Consider the following 19,087-nt stretch of genomic DNA (forward strand, 5'->3'; position numbering starts at 1 on the left):
GCCGGGGGCGCAGGGTCTGGAGGCTGCCCGGCAAACCATGAAGCCGGTAGCGCTCGGGCTTCGGGCAGCCCCTATGCCTCCGGACCCCAGCCGCCGGCCGGACCCTTCTCCTCCTCGGCTCCAGCTGCTCTGCTCTGGCGGCTGGGGTTCGGAGGCAAGGGGGGCTGCCCGAAGCCAGTAGTGCTGGCTCTGGCAGCTTGGCTCTTAAACAGAGCCGAAGTCTGAGTCCGGGGAGGAGCAGAGCTGCCGCGGGAGGGGAAGTGCCCGGACGGTATTTTTCCCGGACATGTTTGGCTTTTTGGCAATTCCCCCCGGATGGGGGTTTGATTGGCGAAAAGCCGGACATGTCCGGGAAAAAACGGACGTATGGTAACCCTAATTTGCCTCTGGGGGATCTGGGTCCTTCTCACCAGGGACTAGAGACCAGGGTGGAGACAAAAGGTTCAGACTCATCCTACATCCCAGGCCCTCCAATCACCTAGTGACATTTCATCCTGGTCCAGCTGTGCCTTTAGCCAGGGAGCTGTCTCAGACCCCAGGCAGTGAGATGGGATGGGAGGTGTTTCCTCAGTGATACGTTTAGACTAAAACAAGCAAACCAGGCCCCTTCGGTTTTCAGTCTTGCAGCCCTAAATAGAGACGCTGTGGCCAGGGCGGGGAAGGGGGGTGGTGCGGGGCAGGAAACGGGAAGTGGTGATGAATATCAAACCTGAGGAGCGGACAGAGCAGGTCAGAGAGAGGCTGTAGCGTCTCTGCTGCCTGAGCCCTGCAGACCTCTGGGGCCTGGGAGCAGGGAGAGGGGCTGTCTGGAGAATCTAACCCTGGAGAGCAGACGGGGCAGATCGGTGCAGAGAAAGAGACCGGAGCTTCCCTTCTGCTGAAGTCAATCAGGGCAGTGGGGGCAGGTGGGAGCAGGAAGCGACTGAAGATTGTCCCCTCCCAACCCCATTCAGGAGCAGAAGCCGCTGGGCTGCCTCTTGCTTCCCAGTGAGTATCTGGGAATCCTGCACTAATTTGTAGCAGGTTGAAAGGAAAAGAACCCAGAGCAGCCCCTGGCCCAGACTGTCGGCAAATCTTGTTTAGTGGGAGAGAAACGGGAACCAGTGTAAACACTGAGTGTGAGAGCTACTGAGCCAGATCCCCAGTTGGTGTAAATCAGTGTCGCTCCATTGGAGTGAATGCTGGTTGACACCATCTGAGGATCTGGCCCTCTAGACAGTTGAAGGGAAGGTTGGTCCCAGCTCAGCCAAGGTCTGTGTGTGTGAGGAATCTGCCATGTCCCAGATCTAATGTCCTGCCTGGTTTGCTTCTTCATCAAAACAGAAATCAGGATTTTTTTCCTATTAAAGGCAGTTTTTGTCCCTGAAGCGGGACCTCAGAAAAGGGGGAGATTTTATCTCCAGAACTAATCACACATCATCTTTCTGTTCTCAACGCTGAGGTCCAGCGGCCAGGAGATCTGCTCAGCTCCCAGTGAGTCCGTCTGTCTGTCTGTCTGTCTGTCCCCAATCTACCCAGCGCATGTACCCCTCCCCCTCCAGTTATCCAGCCACCACCTCTTGGGATGCTCCCTGCCCAGTGCGGTGCCAGCGGCAATGGCACGGGAAGGCGAATGGGCTGTGTGGGATCTGAGCAGGGATCCGGCCGACCCTTCCCTGTCCTGCTGTGTCTCAGCTCTGCTCTGACCCAGGGCCACTGTGACACGTGGATCAGAGAGTCTGTCCCACCCCCGGGGCACTGGCCCTGGGGAGGAGAGAATGCCACAGTTCTGACCCCAAGGGATTTACCTTCCCACGCACTGGCTCCCAACTCCTCATGGTCACAGGTCTCTCCACTGGAGCTCACCCCTCACATGGATTCAGCCTGCACCTCGTTCTTAATATCAGCAGTACTGTTAATAGTCAGCCCTGGGAGGGCAGGTGGCGTTCAAATAGGTACGGCCAGAAGGGACCATTATATAACCCAGGCTGAGCTCCTGTATGACCCGGACCAGGGAGCCACACCCAGCGACCCTGTGCCCAGCCCAGCAGGGGCTGGCAGAGCCGTTTCTTTGCTGGCTGCATGGGGAAGGCAGCAGCAGGGGACACTGCTGGGGTGAGGAAGGTGGTGGGTAGATATTGACATACCCAGTGGGAGCAGCAATTCCCCTGGGAATTCACAGCTGGGTCCCATCACCCTGGCGATTCCCAGGAAAGGGGGATCCTCTCCCTGCTGCTGCTCCAGGAGTTTGCCTTAGCCTGGGCCTGGAATTGCTCCCGGTTTCCCCTGTGCCAGCTGGAGACTGGGGAGTGGGAGGGGCACAGGGACAGGGAGGATGTTAAAGCAGACGCCAGAGGGGTTAGGGTCTGGACACAGCTCCTTGGCAGTCGGCTGCCGAGCTCCTTGGGGCAGCAACTGTGCTTCAATGCATGGTCCGTGGGGGCAGACTGAGGTGTTGGCCATTCCCTAGACAGCCCTCAATGGCCAGGGGCTGGCCTCACTGAGGGGTCACCTCTCTCCTGGCCTTACTGCTCCAGCTGGGTCAGCCGGGTGCCAGACAATGGGAACCAAGCCCAGCTGAGCCTCCAGGCTCTTCCATAACCCAAAAGATCCCGGGGAATAAAGCTTCTGGTCACCAGAGAGAGCTCGTTCCCCCTTCTGCCCAGCTGGGCAGGAATCAGAGCCTCCATCTGAGACGTGGCACAGACCCACCCGCTCTTTATCTACTGCCCCAATGACAGTGCTGGGCGCCACCAACACCCCAAGACACCCCTGACCCATTCCTCTTCACAGGCGATCTCCCTGGCTGACCTTTCCTCCAGTGTGGTCGGTACTGAGATAGTAGAGGTACTGCATGGGGCTGCAGTTACAGAAGGCTCTTCTGGTGCCAGAGTTGATGGTTCTTGTCTTGATGCTGGAGTCAAAGGTGCTGACTTCTGCAGCACCGACACAGAGGAGTGCTTTGGCTCAGAACGCACTCTACTCTGAACCCCATGCCTGGCTGTCTTCAGTGCCGGGTATCACCCCCTTTCGGATGGCTGTTTCTTATGCCTGTTCCTAGGCACTGGGGATAGTGATCAGTGACAGGACTCCGGTATGGTAGCAGAGCTCCTTACTGACACCAAGGCACTTGGTGCCGAGTCTGACCAGCCTGGCTCAGATGCTTTCTCAGTGCCACCTCCATGAGCAGGAACTTGAGCCTGGACTCCCAATTCTTTGTGTGAGGTTTAAAGTCCTTGCAGATCTGCCAATGGTCCCCAACATGAGCTTCTCCCAGGCACCTCAGGCAGCTGGAATGTAGGTTGCTCAGGGGCACAGCCTTGTTGCAGGAGGTGCAGGGCTTAAAGCTAAATCACAATAACTAATTTACTAAACATCACTAAAATTAACTCACACTCACTAAAACGAACCCTGACTCACTATGTACAATAACAAGAAAGTCCACTGAGAAACTGGCAGATGCCAGGAGAGCGGTTCCAGCAACCGTCTCAGGTGGTAAGAAGGAGCTGAGGGGCGTGGGGTCGGCTGGGCACTTTATACCGGTGCTAACAGCGCGCAGCAGCACAGGGTGCTCGAGCTGCCCTGACAGGTCCCATTGAGGGAAAAATTTCTGGTGACCGTGCATGGGGTTCGCACATCACTAGAGTGGAATGTGTATGGGCATCACTTGAAGAAGAATCCCCCTTTCCCGGCAGCTCTAGCCGGGCTAATGCACAAATATCGTGTCAGTTACGGGGCTGGCTGCTCCTCTGTTCCCTTGCTGGGTGACTCTTCAGGCCTTCCCCTCTCAGACCAGCCCTGGGCAACAGCCCCCTGTGGACTGGCTGTGCTGACCCCCAGCAGGTCTGGACTTGGTACCTGCAGTTCCACCCACTGGAGCGGTGACCAGCCATGATGGCAGTGACTCAAACAGCTTCTTACATAGTCTTGGTTGATTTCAACAACAGAAGCCAGGCACAGCCAGAGAACAAGGTTTAACACAGTAACAGGGCTCCTTGCAGGTCTACCTCATCCCTGGACCTAGGCAGCCTGTCCTACCCCAAGCCCTCACTTCTGGGGCTGGGGCCATCTGCTCCCCACAATCTCTGCCTCCCACTCCCCGTCCTTCCGGGTGCCTATCAGTGTAGTGCAAGGTCTCTGTTCCCTCCTGGGTCCTGAGCCTGGTTCATCACTGGGTGGCTCAGCAGGGGGCCAAAGGGGATGTCACAGCGGATGGCTCTGCAGTGTCTCTTATTCCTTGCAGTGTTTGCCAGGAGGTGGGGGCAAAGGGACAGCCAACCTCAGCTCGAATTAACCCCTTACCCCCTTGTGTTCATGCAGTGACCCCTTCACAACAGACAAACAGAGCAGACAATGTTCAGAGGTTATTAGAGGGTAGCTCCAACCCATCACACCCAGTGATTCTCATTTGTTCCCCTAATTCCCGGCACCAGGGTGGAAATGGCTGGTTTGGGTGCTGGCTACACCAGGAGAACAGTGTTCTCACACCATAACACCTCCCTGGGGTTCACCTCAACCAGCAACAGGAAGTTAAAATGCCCATGGCACAGGCGGCCTTGTCTCCACTGGGATCTGACACTGAGAGCGCTGCCTGGGCCCAGCCGGCTCATCGCACACACACCTTTTACCTAGTGTGGACCCAGCATTTGTGGGTGGCGCTGCCCAGGGCTCCCCACCCCCCATTCGCTGCTGGGTCCCATCACGACCTGCACTAAACCAACAGCCAGGCCCTAGGGTTTAAATGCAGCACACCCAGCAGTAAAGCCAGACACGGCGCACAGGAGCATTGGGGTCACACTTTACAGCTCCACACCACAGCCACAGGCTAGAAACTTACTTTTTATTTGCTTTAAACCAAAACTGAGATTCTCCCATAATCCCAGGAGTTGAGGCTTTAAAGGAAACAGCAAATACCATGTGTCCTGGATCCACAGGTCTGGTGCTCTGGAACAGTCCCTGGGAGGTCCCTTTCAGTGTGACAGCCCATGTAGAGTCACACTCTCCGTAGGGTAAGCCACTTCACTTCACCGCCTCCTGGGACCAAATCTCAAAGCTTTCAGCCCCCCAGCTTCATGCTGTGAGCTCCCCTCAGTGAGTCCGTCTGAGCTTGCGCACCCAAAGGGAGCAGTGCACCCCCAACTCCCTGGCTCTGGAGTGACTCTCAGCCAGCATTGTAACAGCGAGGGGGGGTTATTAGGTGTTTAGAACACAGTGTAAGAAGTTGTTAGTTAATACAGAGAATCGAAAGTTCCAGCACAATCCATCAGGGTCAGTCCAGAGTAGGGTGACTATGTTGCCGGCCCAGATGGGCCCCGAGATGGCAAACAGGGTTCGTTGCCCGGTGTGCTTTGCACCAATAAAGACACCGAGGGGAGAAAGCAAGCCAAGTTTATTTCAGAGCTCTGAAAAGGCACTAGGAGACCAACACGTCTCAAATCAAGCGCAACAAATACAAACAAGGTTTACCTTTTATACTCCAAACTGTTTGTATACAAGTCTTTGTCTGGCTTTTCCCCCTTACCCCTCCCTCTCAGACAACAGTTACAATAAGCTCTACATAAGCTTGTGAGAAAACTTTCCCAGTCTCATGCGTCTCTGCGACCTTGGGTTTAGACGCCTGCAAACTAACTACCCCTCCTTTCCCCCGCTCCTTATCTCTACTATTTCTGCTAGTGTGAGTGAAACTGCAGCCATCTGCTAGAAAAGCTGACCATTACATATTCTGCTTCAGCATCAAGGCAATTAGCATGAAAGTAGGTGAGAGTTCACAAGATGGAGTTCTGTGGTTCAGGTAGGCCCAGAGCAAAAGAGTTTCATCGGCACTAATGGCCTTCCACTCTCCCCAGTTACCTGGTAGCTATGCCTAGTGGACCCCAACAACCAGATGTCCCGATTTTATAGAGACAGTCCCGATTTTTGGGTCTTTTTCTTATATAGACTCCTATTACCCCCCACCCCCGTCCCAATTTTTCACATTTTCTGTCTGGTCACCCTAGTCCAGAGACATCAGACCCTTCTTTAGTCCCAGTCCAGGAGCTCCTCTCTGCCTTCAACAGCCCAAATTTAACAACCACACCTGGCCCCTCCCACATCCTTTGTCCTCCAGCTGGTCACACCCAGCAGGCTTCCTAAGGTGGGTGGGGCCATCCATGGTCATTTGTTGCTAGGTGCCGAATATACAGGCAATTGGAGCGGCCATTGTCTCCTGAGAGTCTCCAGAGGCTCCAGGCGCAGACAGCTGGGCATTGGTCACACCTGTGTCTCTGGGCCTCTGCAAAGAGCAAACACCCTTCCCCCTCCCCCCACCTAGTTAACCATGTACCACATGGGGGAAACAGAGGCACACCATATTTATCCAAAATATTATGAAAAATTCTCACTCTGTGACACCATGAGACTTGACAACGCTGCAGCTGGCAGCCTCTTCTCCTCTTTACCCTAGCCCCCTTGCTACAATTTCCAGCAGTGTCTGAACCTCCCCACGTCCTTTTTCCATGAGAAGCTTCTGCAGCATCATCCATCATCCCGGCTGCCCCATGAGCCCAGCCCTCTTCAGGGAAGAACTAGTAGGGGAAGCAAAAGTGGATGGGAACCTGGGAGGCAGTGACCATGAGATGGTCGAGTTCAGGATCCTGACACAAGGAAGAAAGGAGAGCAGCAGAATATGGACCCTGGACTTCAGAAAAGCAGACTTTGACTCCCTCAGGGAACAGATGGGCAGGATCCCCTGGGAGAATAACATGAAGGGCAAAGGGGTCCAGGAGAGCTGGCTGTATTTTAAAGAATCCTTATTGAGGTTGCAGGAACAAACCATCCCGATGTGTAGAAAGAATAGTAAATATGGCAGGCGACCAGCTTGGCTAAACAGTGAAATCCTTGCTGATCTTAAATGCAAAAAAGAGGCTTATAAGAAGTGGAAGATTGGACAAATGACCAGGGAGGAGTATAAAAATATTGCTCAGGCGTGCAGGAGTGAAATCAGGAAGGCCAAATCACACTTGGAGTTGCAGTTAGCAAGAGATGTTAAGAGTAACAAGAAAGGTTTCTTCAGGTATGTTAGCAACAAGAAGAAAATCAAGGAAAGTGTGGGCCCCTTACTGAACGAGGGAGGCAACCTAGTGACCAACGATGTGGAAAAAGCTAATGTACTCAATGATTTTTTTGCCTCTGTCTTCACGCACAAGGTCAGCTCCCAGATTGCTGCACTGGGCAGTACAGCATGGGGAGAAGGTGACCAGCCCTCTGTGGAGAAAGAAGTGGTTCGGGACTATTTAGAAAAACTGGACGTGCACAAGTCCATGGGGCCGGATGCGCTGCATCCGAGGGTGCTAAAGGAGTTGGCGGGTGAGATTGCAGAGCCATTAGCCATTATTTTTGAAAACTCATGGCGATCGGGGGAGGTCCCAGATGACTGGAAAAAGGCTAATGTAGTGCCCATCTTTAAAAAAGGGAAGAAGGAGGATCCGGGGAACTACAGGCCAGTCAGCCTCACCTCAGTCCCTGGAAAAATTATGGAGCAGGTCCTCAAGGAATCAATTATGAAACATTTAGAGGAGAGGAAAGTGATCAGGAACAGTCAGCATGGATTCACGAAGGGGAAGTCGTGCCTGACTAACCTAATTGCCTTCTATGATGAGATAACTGGCTCTGTGGATGAGGGGAAAGCAGTGGATGTGTTATTTCTTGACTTTAGCAAAGCTTTTGATACGGTCTCCCACAGTATTCTTGCCACCAAGTTAAAGAAGTATGGGCTGGATGAATGGACTGTAAGGTGGATAGAAAGCTGGCTAGATCGTCGGGCTCAACGGGTAGTGATCAATGGCTCCATGTCTAGTTGGCAGCCGGTTTCAAGTGGAGTGCCCCAAGGGTCGGTCCTGGGGCCGGTTTTGTTTAATATCTTTATTAATGATCTGGAGGATGGTGTGGACTGCACTCTCAGCAAGTTTGCAGATGACACTAAACTAGGAGGCGTGGTAGATACACTAGAGGGTAGGGATCGGATACAGAGGGACCTAGACAAATTAGAGGATTGGGCAGAAAAAAACCTGATGAGGTTCAACAAGGACAAGTGCAGAGTCCTGCACTTAGGACGGAAGAATCCCATGCACTGCTACAGACTAGGGACCGAATGGCTAGGTAGCAGTTCTGCTGAAAAGGACCTAGGGGTCACAGTGGACGAGAAGCTGGATATGAGTCAACAGTGTGCTCTTGTTGCCAAGAAGGCTAACGGCATTTTAGGCTGTATAAGTAGGGGCATTGCCAGCAGATCGAGGAACGTGATCGTTCCCCTTTATTCGACATTGGTGAGGCCTCATCTGGAATACTGTGTCCAGTTTTGGGCCCCACACTACAAGAAGGATGTGGAAAAATTGGAAAGAGTCCAGCGGAGGGCAACAAAAATGATTAGGGGTCTGGAGCACATGACTTATGAGGAGAGGCTGAGAGAACTGGGATTGTTTAGTCTCCAGAAGAGAAGAATGAGGGGGGATTTGATAGCAGCCTTCAACTACCTGAAGGGGGGTTCCAAAGAGGATGGAGCTCGGCTGTTCTCAGTGGTGGCAGATGACAGAACAAGGAGCAATGGTCTCAAGTTGCAGTGGGGGAGGTCCAGGTTGGATATCAGGAAAAACTATTTCACTAGGAGGGTGGTGAAACACTGGAATGTGTTACCTAGGGAGGTGTTGGAGTCTCCTTCCTTGGAGGTTTTTAAGGCCCGGCTTGACAAAGCCCTGGCTGGGATGATTTAGCTGGGAATTGGTCCTGCTTTGAGCAGGGGGTTGGACTAGATGACCTCTTGAGGTCCCTTCCAACTCTGATATTCTATGATTCTATGATTCTATGAGCCCAGGGGAGGGCTCCGGTGGTTGGAGTGTGGGTTCAGCCCTCGGGGTGCTGCTCAGTGTGGGGCTTTCACAACCCAGTCTGATACACAGAGGGCCTGATCCTGTCACCCACTCGTATGGTTTGAGGCTGGCAGGAGCAGTGTGTGTGTGTCTGCAATGTGAATGAGTCAGTGCCACTGCGAGACCCTTCCCCTCTGCATCCCCTGACAGGTGTGTATTGAATTTCCTACATATAACAGTCGCGTTAACGCAGTTCCCTCCAATCAGCACATTCCGATGTAACTGGGGGTCGGGTCAAAGTGTTATCATGAATCGCTGGGGTCTTCCTTTGAGTTTGCAGGGAGAAAACTTCTGACATGTCGCCATTTCCCCGCATTCCCTGTGGGGCCAGTTTCTTTCCCAGGTGTTGGTGTTTGAGTCTGATTCCCCTGTCGTATTTCCAGGCCCTGGTATCCCAGGAACAAGAGTCAGCTCCAGAGACCCCTCGGGAGTCAAGTGCTGAGCGTTTTCTCTGTGTGATTCCCTTTGCCCCACGGGAGGGGTTCAGAGTTCAGGATTTTGATGTTTCTTTCCCCCTTCTCTTTGGGGGCTGTTTGCAGTTGTGGATGCTCTTGCTCCATTTTATTCCCCATCCTCAACTTGGGAAGCAGGTTGATGTGTAGATGCTTTTGGATTTATTGTATCCCACATGAGCTGTTTTCTTTCACTTCCTTGTCCCTAGGGTCGAGTGCTGGCCAGGTGCTGGGGCTGATTCTCCGGTTGCATGTGACCCTGTGATTTTTCCTGCCCCTCCCTGTCCCTGAGGGCAGGGGATTGTGCAGAGGCTGTGGGATCTCCCTGACTAACAGACCCACTAACTCCTAATTTCTGTGGAAATCCCAGTCACTGGGGGAGCAGATGCTGAGGGGTTTTCCCTGGCCCCTCCTCGCAGCATTGTGGCGACGAAAAAGGAAGGAAACAGAGCGCCAGGTCGTGGTAGCTGAAAAGCTTCCCAGGGACTTTTCACTGGGGTTTTTATTATTTTACTTTTTTGTTTACAACACTTATAAGTGGTTCAATTTTTGCGCATAGGAGGACCATACAATACTCATTAACATGACTTAACAAGCTCATATCTTGTGCACGTGAAAGCGAGCAGCGAGGGTGATGATTAGGTCAGCCAATAAGTTTCTTAATCACAGGCGTGGGGGTGTAGGCCGCTCCGGCCTCGCAGCCACGGGCGCAGTGTGCTGCAGCTGTGAACTAGCGATTCGGGAGCTGTGTGTCTCTACACAGCATGACCAGGGCTGAAGAACGGGAGCAATGTCTCAGAACCTTCCACAGGAATCTCCAGGAAAAGGGCCATTGCACTGACACTATAAAATGAGAGACTCCCCCCTTCTAGATCCAGACACACCCCAACCACTGTCAGTGTCACACACCAGTTCTGGATCACAGTGTCAGCCTCCCTGGGGTGATACTGCCCCTCAGATCTCCCCAGTACCCAGCACCCCCCTCGGAAGGTCTCTCCTGTCTCACTCTGTCGCTCACAGTCTCACTCAGCACCCCCAGCTCCCAGTCCGGTGTGTCCCCCACCTCCACCTCCCAGTACCCCCTCAAACCCAGCTTTAAAGGTATGTCTTCACTAGCAATGTTAAAGTTCTGCCGCAGCAGCGCTTTAACGTGGCTGTGTAGTTGCGGCACCAGCGCTAGGAGAGAGCTCTCCCAGCGCTGTAAAAAACCCAGCCCAAAGAGGAGTGTAGCTCCCAGTGCTGGTGCACTGTCTACACTGACGCTTTACAGCGCTGAAACTTGCAGTGCTCAGGGGGGTGTTTTTTCACACCCCTGAGCAAGAACGTTGCAGCACTGTAAAGTGGCAGTGTAGACAAGGCCTAAAGCATAATGATTCCTGGACACAAACCCCTCCTTCCCCAGGGCTATCAGGGATCCAGATAGGCCAGCCGGCCATGGAGATTGGGGGTCATGTTGGACTCTTCTGCCATCCCCAGAGACGGTGATTTCAGGGTGTTGCCAAACTGGCTCCAGGGTGATGTGGACTGGGGAGAGAAACCAAAATATCCCCATTAGCCACAGGTCCATCAGGGACCCTGCGATCCCACAGGAGAGATTCCAGCCAGCACAGCCGGAGCGAAGAACAGAGTATTAAGGTTGGGGTGACTAGTGGGACTGGCACCGCTATCCTGGATCTGGCTGGGAGCTCCAGGGCTGTGGTTGGGCCTGGTCCATGAGATGGTGGGGAGGTGGGAGGAGCTGGAATGGGGGTTGGACTCCTTGCTTCCTCTCACTCCCCCCTGCACAAGATCTGTTCCTGAGAGGCGCTAGGACTCTGGGGGTCCATGGAAGGTGCCCAGGGGGTGAAGACTCTGCAGGCTGCAGAGGGAGGGCTGAGTGGGGCTGTTGGGGGAGCTGACGGGGTAGGGATGGATCATCGCTGAAGGGCCAATGGGAGATGGGGGGCGGCATCAGGACTAGCTGAGGGGGGGATTGCGAGGGAGCTGCCCACGGGTGAGACTTACAGCTCAGAGCAGCGTGTTCAGGACCATTTGCAGCACCTAGCCCCATGGCTCTGCAGCCATTGCACACCCTGCCCCGCCTGCCCCATGGGGACCCCACACCTCTGACAGCTCAGCTACGTAACGCTGATACCACTAACCCCAGTTCAGCATCTGCTTAGCCCCTCGCAGCTTCACTCACCTAAGTAGCTCCGGTCCCTCCTGAAATCTGCAAGGAAAGAGAAACAAACATGGTCAGGGGCACGGCAGACATGGGGAACTCCCTCCCACAGGAGGTGCTGTTCTGGGAGTGGGGTCATTGGCAAATAGAAAGAGACTGAGTGATGTGAAATGTGACATGAAAACATGTCCTCTTACCTAGCTCTCTGCCTGCCCTGTCTGAAATGGAAAGAGACAGAATTATTCCCTGTCATTTAGGCAGAGGACTCAGTTCTGGGGGCTGCTCTGTGACTATGTGATAGCTTTACACATAGTTCATGGGCCCTCGCTGCCGAAGGAGAAATGTCCCGGCTGTTTGAAGTGAGAGACAGGTAGGGTGACCAGACAGTAAATGTGAAAAATCGGGACAGCAGTGGGAGGTAACAGGAGCCTATATAAGAAAAAGACCCCAAAATCAGGACTGTCTCTATAAAATCAGGACGTTTGGTCACCCTAGAGACAGGCCCTTTCATCCAGAGACCAGAGATCTCTGCTAATAGTAATGACCAGCTCTCAGGGATGCCTTTATATTGTCTCAGTATCGGGAACTGGAGCAAATGTTGCTCTCAGAGACATTGCTGTAAATCCACAATAACTCCATGTGCGACACTGGAGTGACTCTGGATTTACATTGGTGTCATCCAGAACAGAATTCAGGCCTGTAAGAAGCTGCTGTTTGGCTGTGGTGGCCCCCAGCAGATTGGGAATTTTAAAGGGACACTGGTAGGATACAAATCCTGGGTGGGATTCGCAAAGCATCTGGCCTTGGTGAAAGACTTGAGTCTGCATCCAGATATAGCTCCGACATTCTCAACCCGTCTGTCTAAGGGGAATTCCCTTTTTGTGATGCTAATAAACCTTTGAAGCATCAAAGCTACCCACTGCAGCAGTCACCTATAGAAAGGAGCTGGCTCCTCCTTCTGTATCAGAACAATGTGTTTGGCATTGGATTCTCAAAGGCCAGGTGACACCTGTTTGTCTATCCAGACATGAGAGCAGGTAACCCTGTGTCTGCTGCAGAGAGCTCACAGTGCTGCCGTGGGGTTGGGGTGGCTCTAACGTGACTCTGAGTCAGTATGGGAAGTAGTGAGCAAAGTAAGTGGGGCTGCTCCAAACTCTGGGTACATCTACACTGCAGCTGGGAATGAGCTTCCCGCTTTGGGCAGTAGACACATGCTAGCTGTGCTCAACCCAGGGCGCTAAAAGCATCTGGGAAGCTGGGAGTAGCAGCTGCAGTGGGTTGGGCTTGCTGCTTAAGTACAAACCCACTTGGATCCCTGGTACGTAGTCAGACAATTACCCTCAGCCACTGCCCGTGCTACCCCACTGTGACATGCTGTACCTCAGAGTAGCATCCTGGAAACCCTCTATTCACCATTGTCATATATTTATGCTATGTTTTGTACAAAATATGCCTTGGTAGGTGTCATTTTGAAACTCTTGATGTGTTGAACATTAATATCTTGTTGGATTGTGTATGCTATGACTGTATGTGAGGTTCTGAAGTATTGCTGACTATGGGCATGTCTTCACTAACCATGTTAAAGCTCTGCTGCGGCTCTCCCAACATTGTAATAAAACCACCCCCACGAGGGGAGTAGCTACCGGCGCTGGGAGTGCTGGTGCACTGTCTATACTGCCACTTTACAGCTCTGAAACTTGCAGTGCTCGAGGGGGGGTATTTTTTCACACCCCCGAGCGACAACGTTGCAGCGCTGTAGAGTGGCAGTGTAGACAAGGCCTTAGTTACTGAAATAGAACACCCACAACCAGCCTTTCAGGTACAAGAAAGGAGCAGCTAGACAGCGTTAATGGTTCATCAACACTCATGGAGGAAAGAATCCACTATCCCAGAGACTGTAGGCAATGGCGACTGCTTGACCAATGGGGGCTGCCTGATCCCCTCATCACAGCAAAGATCTTTCCATCAAGCTGGAAGAAAGTATAAAAGAGGGGAAGTGACATCATCACTTGGCCTCTCTCCACTCCCAACTCAACACCTGGAAGAACATCTGCAGGACAAAGACTTTGAACTGGGGAAGGGTGAGCCCAGGCAGGAAGGCAGTCCCAGCCTGTGTATTGAGGAACTGTAACCTGCTTGGATCATCTGTCAGGCTGAGACACTGCCTGATTCAAATCCTGTTTAGTCTGTAGAACTCAGACTGCAATTTTATTTTTATTTTTTAAGTAACCAACTTTGATCTCTACACCTGGTACCTGTAATCACTTAAAATCTACCTTTCTGGAGTTAATAAATCTGTTTTATATTTTACCTAAAACAGTGTGTTTTGGTTGAAGTGCTTGGGAAATCAGCTCAGTTTACAAAGGCTGGTGTGTGTCTGTGGAGTGTGTAATGCACTTACACTAGTTCTGACAGTGCAGGATGGTGCATTCTGGGGAGCAAGACTGGGGCAATGAGGGGGAACTGGCAGGAGCCTTCCTATTGTTGGTTCCTGAGTGGCTGGGAGATCGTCACACAACTCAGTTGGGTGTGTCCCTGCCTGTGGATGGCTGTGTAAGCGCAGCGCCTGTCAGAGGTTCATAGCTTGAAATCAGCATTGCAGTGTGAGAGGCAGCTCAGGTTGCTGCATTTGTGGGGGTCAGTTGTCCCACAGTCCAGGTTACACCCCGGAGACCACGTCACACCCACCCACACTGCTATTGTTAGCGCACTAGCTCAAGCAGAGCTAGTATGTGTCTGGCTACCCGTGCCGGGAAGCTCGCTCCCACCTGCAGTGTAGACATACCCAAAGAGCCAAGGATCTCAGAACTGACAGAACGTGTGACACAAAACTGTTGGTAATGAACAGCAGACGAGGTCCCTGATCAGCCCCTAAACAGAACCCACAATTTGCCCCTGGGGGCAGCACCCACTGCTGATGTCACTGCAGGGAATGAGGGGAAGGAGCATCACACCAGAACATGTATCATGTAAAGAGGGGCCTACACTCCTGAGCGACGTCAGTTATATCACCCTAAGCCCTAGTGTAGACCTGCCCCATGTCCCGCCATTCCCTGAGCACTAGAGTCACTTTTTGTCATTAAGGATGATACTGAAACCTGAGCTGGAAACTCTGCAGGTTTTGTTTATTTCCCGGGAATGGGGAGATGATCATGAAGGTGACAGAAGGCCATACAGCACATGACAGTGTGAAAGCCCAGACACATGTTTACTAGGGATTAGCCAAGTACCTGATTGCAAGAAATGGTCACTCACCCTGTGCAGGAACTGTGGTCCTTTGAGATGTGTCCCTATGGGTGCTCCACTACCCACCCTCCATCCCCTCTGCGTCAGAGTTCTCTGCTGGGACCTTCGCAGCAGAGAAGGAATTGAAGGTGGTTTGCCTGTGCAGTGCTATAGAACAACGGCAGGGGGTATGAGGTGACTAGCACACACACATGGGCTGAACAGACACTGCTAGGAGAAATCTCCAATCAAAGGCACAGGGGGCACTAACTCACCTAGAGTGGAGCTCCTGCAGGGACATTAACCGAACCAACCCTTCTGAGATGCTGAAATGGGGAAGAGAGAAGAGTTAGACACAGAGACATGCTGTGTGCTGCTGTGTGCCCCATAATGACTGGGGTTAGTTACAGACACATCCACAGCCACAGTCCCAGCCTCAGTGCAGGTGCCAGCAGCTTTGATAGGAGCAGGGTTAGTGATATGTATCGACCTATGTATCCAGAGGTTAGTGATATGTATCGACACACAGCAGACCTGGGATTTGCAAAGCATCTCACCTTGATGGAAGACGTCGGTCTGGATCCCGATACAGCTCTGACATTCTCAACCCTTCTGTCTCAGGGGAATTCCTTTTCTGTGTTACTGACAGCCCTTTAGAGCATCAAAGCTACACACTCCAGGGATAAGCAGGGGATGGACATGCAGATGATTGGGGCTCACATCTGGGATCTGGCTTTAGCAATAAAGCATGGAAACATGATCCACGTTCTGGGAAATGGCCCAGAAGACCATGCACAGCAGCAGTCATCTATAGAAAGGAGCTGGCTTAGTGCTGTCTCCCCTGTGTTAGCTGCTCCTGCTGCCTGACTCTGATCTCCTGGTAACATGACCTGCTGTCTTCTCCTGACTCTCCGGCTGCCCTTCTGCACTGTCTCGATCTCTGATCTTCAGGTGGCCTGGCCTGGCTTCTGATCCCTGTTCTGACTACTAGGCCTGACTGCCCACGTCCTGGTTCTGACAGTCTGCATGGACAACATAGGCTACTGTGTTCCCCCAGACTAAGCAGCAGTTGCATTCCTGCAACTGTGCCATGATTTTTCTCTAGTGGAATATTTGGGGAACTGTCAGGCCCAACAGTTAAGATCCCATTCCTTTTGGGGGCCCCAGATGCACCCCATAATACAGTCATTCATTGCCTCCTGTGATGTTTGTGCATGTGCCAAGATGACAAACACACCTATGATCTTCTCCATCCCTTGGACATCCTGTCTCAACTCTGGCTGACTATCACTGTAGACTTTATTGTAGAAATTCATAGCAATACTGACAGTAGTGGACACTTTACCAAAACGGCTGTTTTCTCCCCAGCACAGGCATATCCTATGCTGCAGGGATGGCCCAGCCATGTATAAACCATGCAGTCCATCTCCATAATAGCATCACTTCTGATCAGGGGTCTCAGTTCATGGCCGGTTCTCATGTGAGGCCCTTTGCCTGATGGGAGCCCACATGAGTCTTTTCTCAATTTACCCTCCCAAGTCCAGTGTGCAAAAGCAAAAGACCAACCAGATCCTCGAACAGTAGCTGCGATGGTACGTCAGCCACCACCAGGGAGACTGGTCCTCGCTTCTCCCTTCTGCAGAGTTTCCATATAACAACATAGACCATACATCTGTGGATCAAAGACCGTTTTCCACTAACTAAAGGTACCACTCCTGATTCCACCTGCAATTACCTATGTCCTCACCCATCCCAGCCACCTCAGACCTAGTACAGCAGATTCCTCATGACAGCAAGGCCCCACCTACTCAGTGGAGGGAAAACTATGGCTCTCCATGAAGCATCTCTGAACAGACAGACCTTTTCACAAGCTGGACTTTCAGTTTCTTGGCCCCTTTAGGATACAGCAGCAGGTTAACTCAGGCACTTTTGAACATCAACTACCCCATTCTCTGGAGATTCACCTGGTGTTTCATGTCTCACTTTTGAAACCCTACATGTGAAACCTTTTTGGCCGGCTGTGCTACCTTATCTGGGAGGGATCCGGCCCTCGGAACACCTGAGAGACGGTGGAAAATATACACACTCCTGCGCTAGTATGAGCATTCCTTAAGAATCACCCCAAAAAGCCTGGTCCAAGGGACTGATGCCAGGGAGATGTCTTGAAGCCTGGCCCACAGGGCTCTTATCAGCCAGTAAGTTCCAACCCACCACCCACTGACCTGCTGACAGTTACCAGACCTACAACCTCAACTGTAACAGAGGACTCCATTTCGGGTATCTGATTGGTGAACACTGGGTTCTGATTGGTTCTCTGCTTCTATTTAAATGAAGCACGGGACCAGGAATTTTTCCATGCAACTGGGGTATTTCCTGCTCAGGACTGGTTCCCTTCTCCCACCTGCTCCTTCTCCCTGACTCTGATCTCCCAGGAACCTGACCCTGCTGCATGTTCACACCTGACTCCTGCTCCTGCTCTGACCACTAGGCTGACCACGCATGATACTCGAGCAGAACTAGCATGAGTCAGCTACGCGAGCTGGGACGCTCATTCGAGCCAAGGGTCTCGGAACTGGAAGGATGTGTCAGACAAAATTGTTCTTAATGAACAACAGACAAGGTCCCAGATCAGCCTTTAAACAAATTGCCCCTGGGGGCAGCACTCCCAGCTGATGGCCCTGCTGGGAATGAGGGGAGGGAGTGTCATACCCGAACATGTATCACGTAGAGCAGGCCTGCACAACATGCAGCCCGGGGGCCGCATGCGGCCCGTGTGGGCTCACTGTGCGGCCCGCGGGGGTTGAGTAGGTGGGCTCACTGTGCGGCCCGCAGGGGGGTGAGTAGGCAAACGGGCAGGCAGTGGCGGGGAGTGAGTCGGCGAGCCGGGGAGGGAGGCTGAGGAGGCGAGTGGCGAATCGGTGGCTGACCTGTTCTACTGATCTGGTCTGGCTCCCATCCCCTTTCCCAGCGCCAGCTCCAGGCACCAGCAAAACAAGCAGGTGCTTGGGGCGGCACATTTCTAGGGGCGGCATTCTGGCGCCGGCCATCATAGGCGCCGAGTCCGGGGCATGGGGAAAAAGTGCCCCCGCCGCCCCAGCTTGCCTCCGCTCTGCCTGCTCCCCTGAGTGCGCCACCGCCACTCCGTTTCTCCTCTCTCCCTCCCAGGCTTGCCGCGTGCGAAACAGCTGTTTCATGCAGCAAGGCTGGGAGGGAGGACAAGCCGAGCGACAAGGCTCTCGGGGGAGGCGGCGGTGGTGGAGCGGAGGTGAGCTGGAGCGGGGAGTGGTTCCTCTACCCCCCCCATTACTTCCTGCCCCCCCACCCTAGCTCACCTCTGCTCTGCTTGCTCCCCTGAACGCGCTACCGCTCCGCTTCTCCCCCCTCCCTCCCAGGCTTGCCACGCGCAAAACCGCTATTTCGCGCAGCAAGGCTGGAGGGGAGGGAGGGAGGAGAAGCCGAGCGGCGGGCACTCGTGGGAGGCGACGGTGGTGGAGCGGAGGTGAGCTGGAGCGGGGAGCGGTTCCTCTACCCCCCCGTTACTTCCTGCGTCCCCCGACCCTAGCTCACCTCCGCTCCACCTGCTCCCCTGAACGCACCGCTGCTCCACTTCTCCGCCCTCCCTCGCCTGAGAGGGAGGGGGGAGAAGCAGAGTGGCAGCACACCCAGGGGAGCAGGCGGAGCGTAGGTGAGCTAGGGCGGGAGGTCATGGGGGGCCCGCAGGAAGCAATGGTGGGGGGGAAATGTGGCACACCGGGGGAGGAGGCAGGGCTGGGGATTTGGGGAAGGGGTTCAGAAGGGGTGGAGTTGGGGCGGGGCCGGGGGCAGAGGGGCACAAAAAAAGGGGGGGGTTGCCAAAAAATTTTTTGCTTAGAGCGGCAAAAATCCTAGAGCCGGCCCTGCCCTCTCCAAGTGTTGCAGCTGTCTGGAGGTGCCTGCCTTCCACGCCTTCCTCATTCACACCTCATTCATTCAACAGGGCAATTGATTACAAAGTGGGGGGGAAGATCTTATTCTACTTCTAGCAAAAATCAGAGGGGTAGCCATGTTAGTCTGAATCTGTAAAAAGCAACAGAGGGTCCTGTGGCACCTTTAAGACTAACAGAAGTATTGGGAGCATAAGCTTTCATGGGTAAGAACCTCACTTTAGAATACTTCTTGCATCTGAAGAAGTGAGGTTCTTACCCACGAAAGCTTATGCTCCCAATACTTCTGTTAGTCTTAAAGGTGCCACAGGACCCTCTGTTGCTTTCTAGCAAAAAGACATTTTTCTTTTACCTTAATTATACTACCTTAGGGGCCCGCTATAACAAATTACCGAGGTTCAATACTGCTGTTTCGGTGGGGTGGCGCTGGGGAAGAAGGGTTTG

General features: G+C 53.1%; 1 protein-coding gene across 2 annotated transcripts in view; it reads right to left on the minus strand.

Annotated features, from left to right (window-relative positions):
* LOC117870340 (butyrophilin subfamily 3 member A2-like) overlaps positions 1-19,087 on the minus strand; it is a 131,441-nt gene that overhangs the window by 75,386 nt on the left and 36,968 nt on the right. Inside the window, exons 14-17 of one of the 2 annotated variants that reach the window (XM_034757477.1) lie at positions 14,996-15,046; positions 11,693-11,713; positions 11,517-11,543; positions 10,571-10,858 (exon numbers count right to left, since the gene is read on the minus strand). In XM_034757477.1, coding sequence (XP_034613368.1) covers positions 15,021-15,046 — 26 coding nt within the window. In that variant the 3' untranslated portion in view covers positions 10,571-10,858; positions 11,517-11,543; positions 11,693-11,713; positions 14,996-15,020. Of the gene's footprint in view, positions 1-10,570; positions 10,859-11,516; positions 11,544-11,692; positions 11,714-14,995; positions 15,047-19,087 lie in introns of those variants that run through there. The other variant, XM_034757478.1, reaches the window with a different exon arrangement.

This window comes from Trachemys scripta, unplaced genomic scaffold (genome assembly GCF_013100865.1).
Source record: "Trachemys scripta elegans isolate TJP31775 unplaced genomic scaffold, CAS_Tse_1.0 scaffold_26, whole genome shotgun sequence".
NCBI classification, from domain to species: Eukaryota; Metazoa; Chordata; order Testudines; family Emydidae; genus Trachemys; species Trachemys scripta.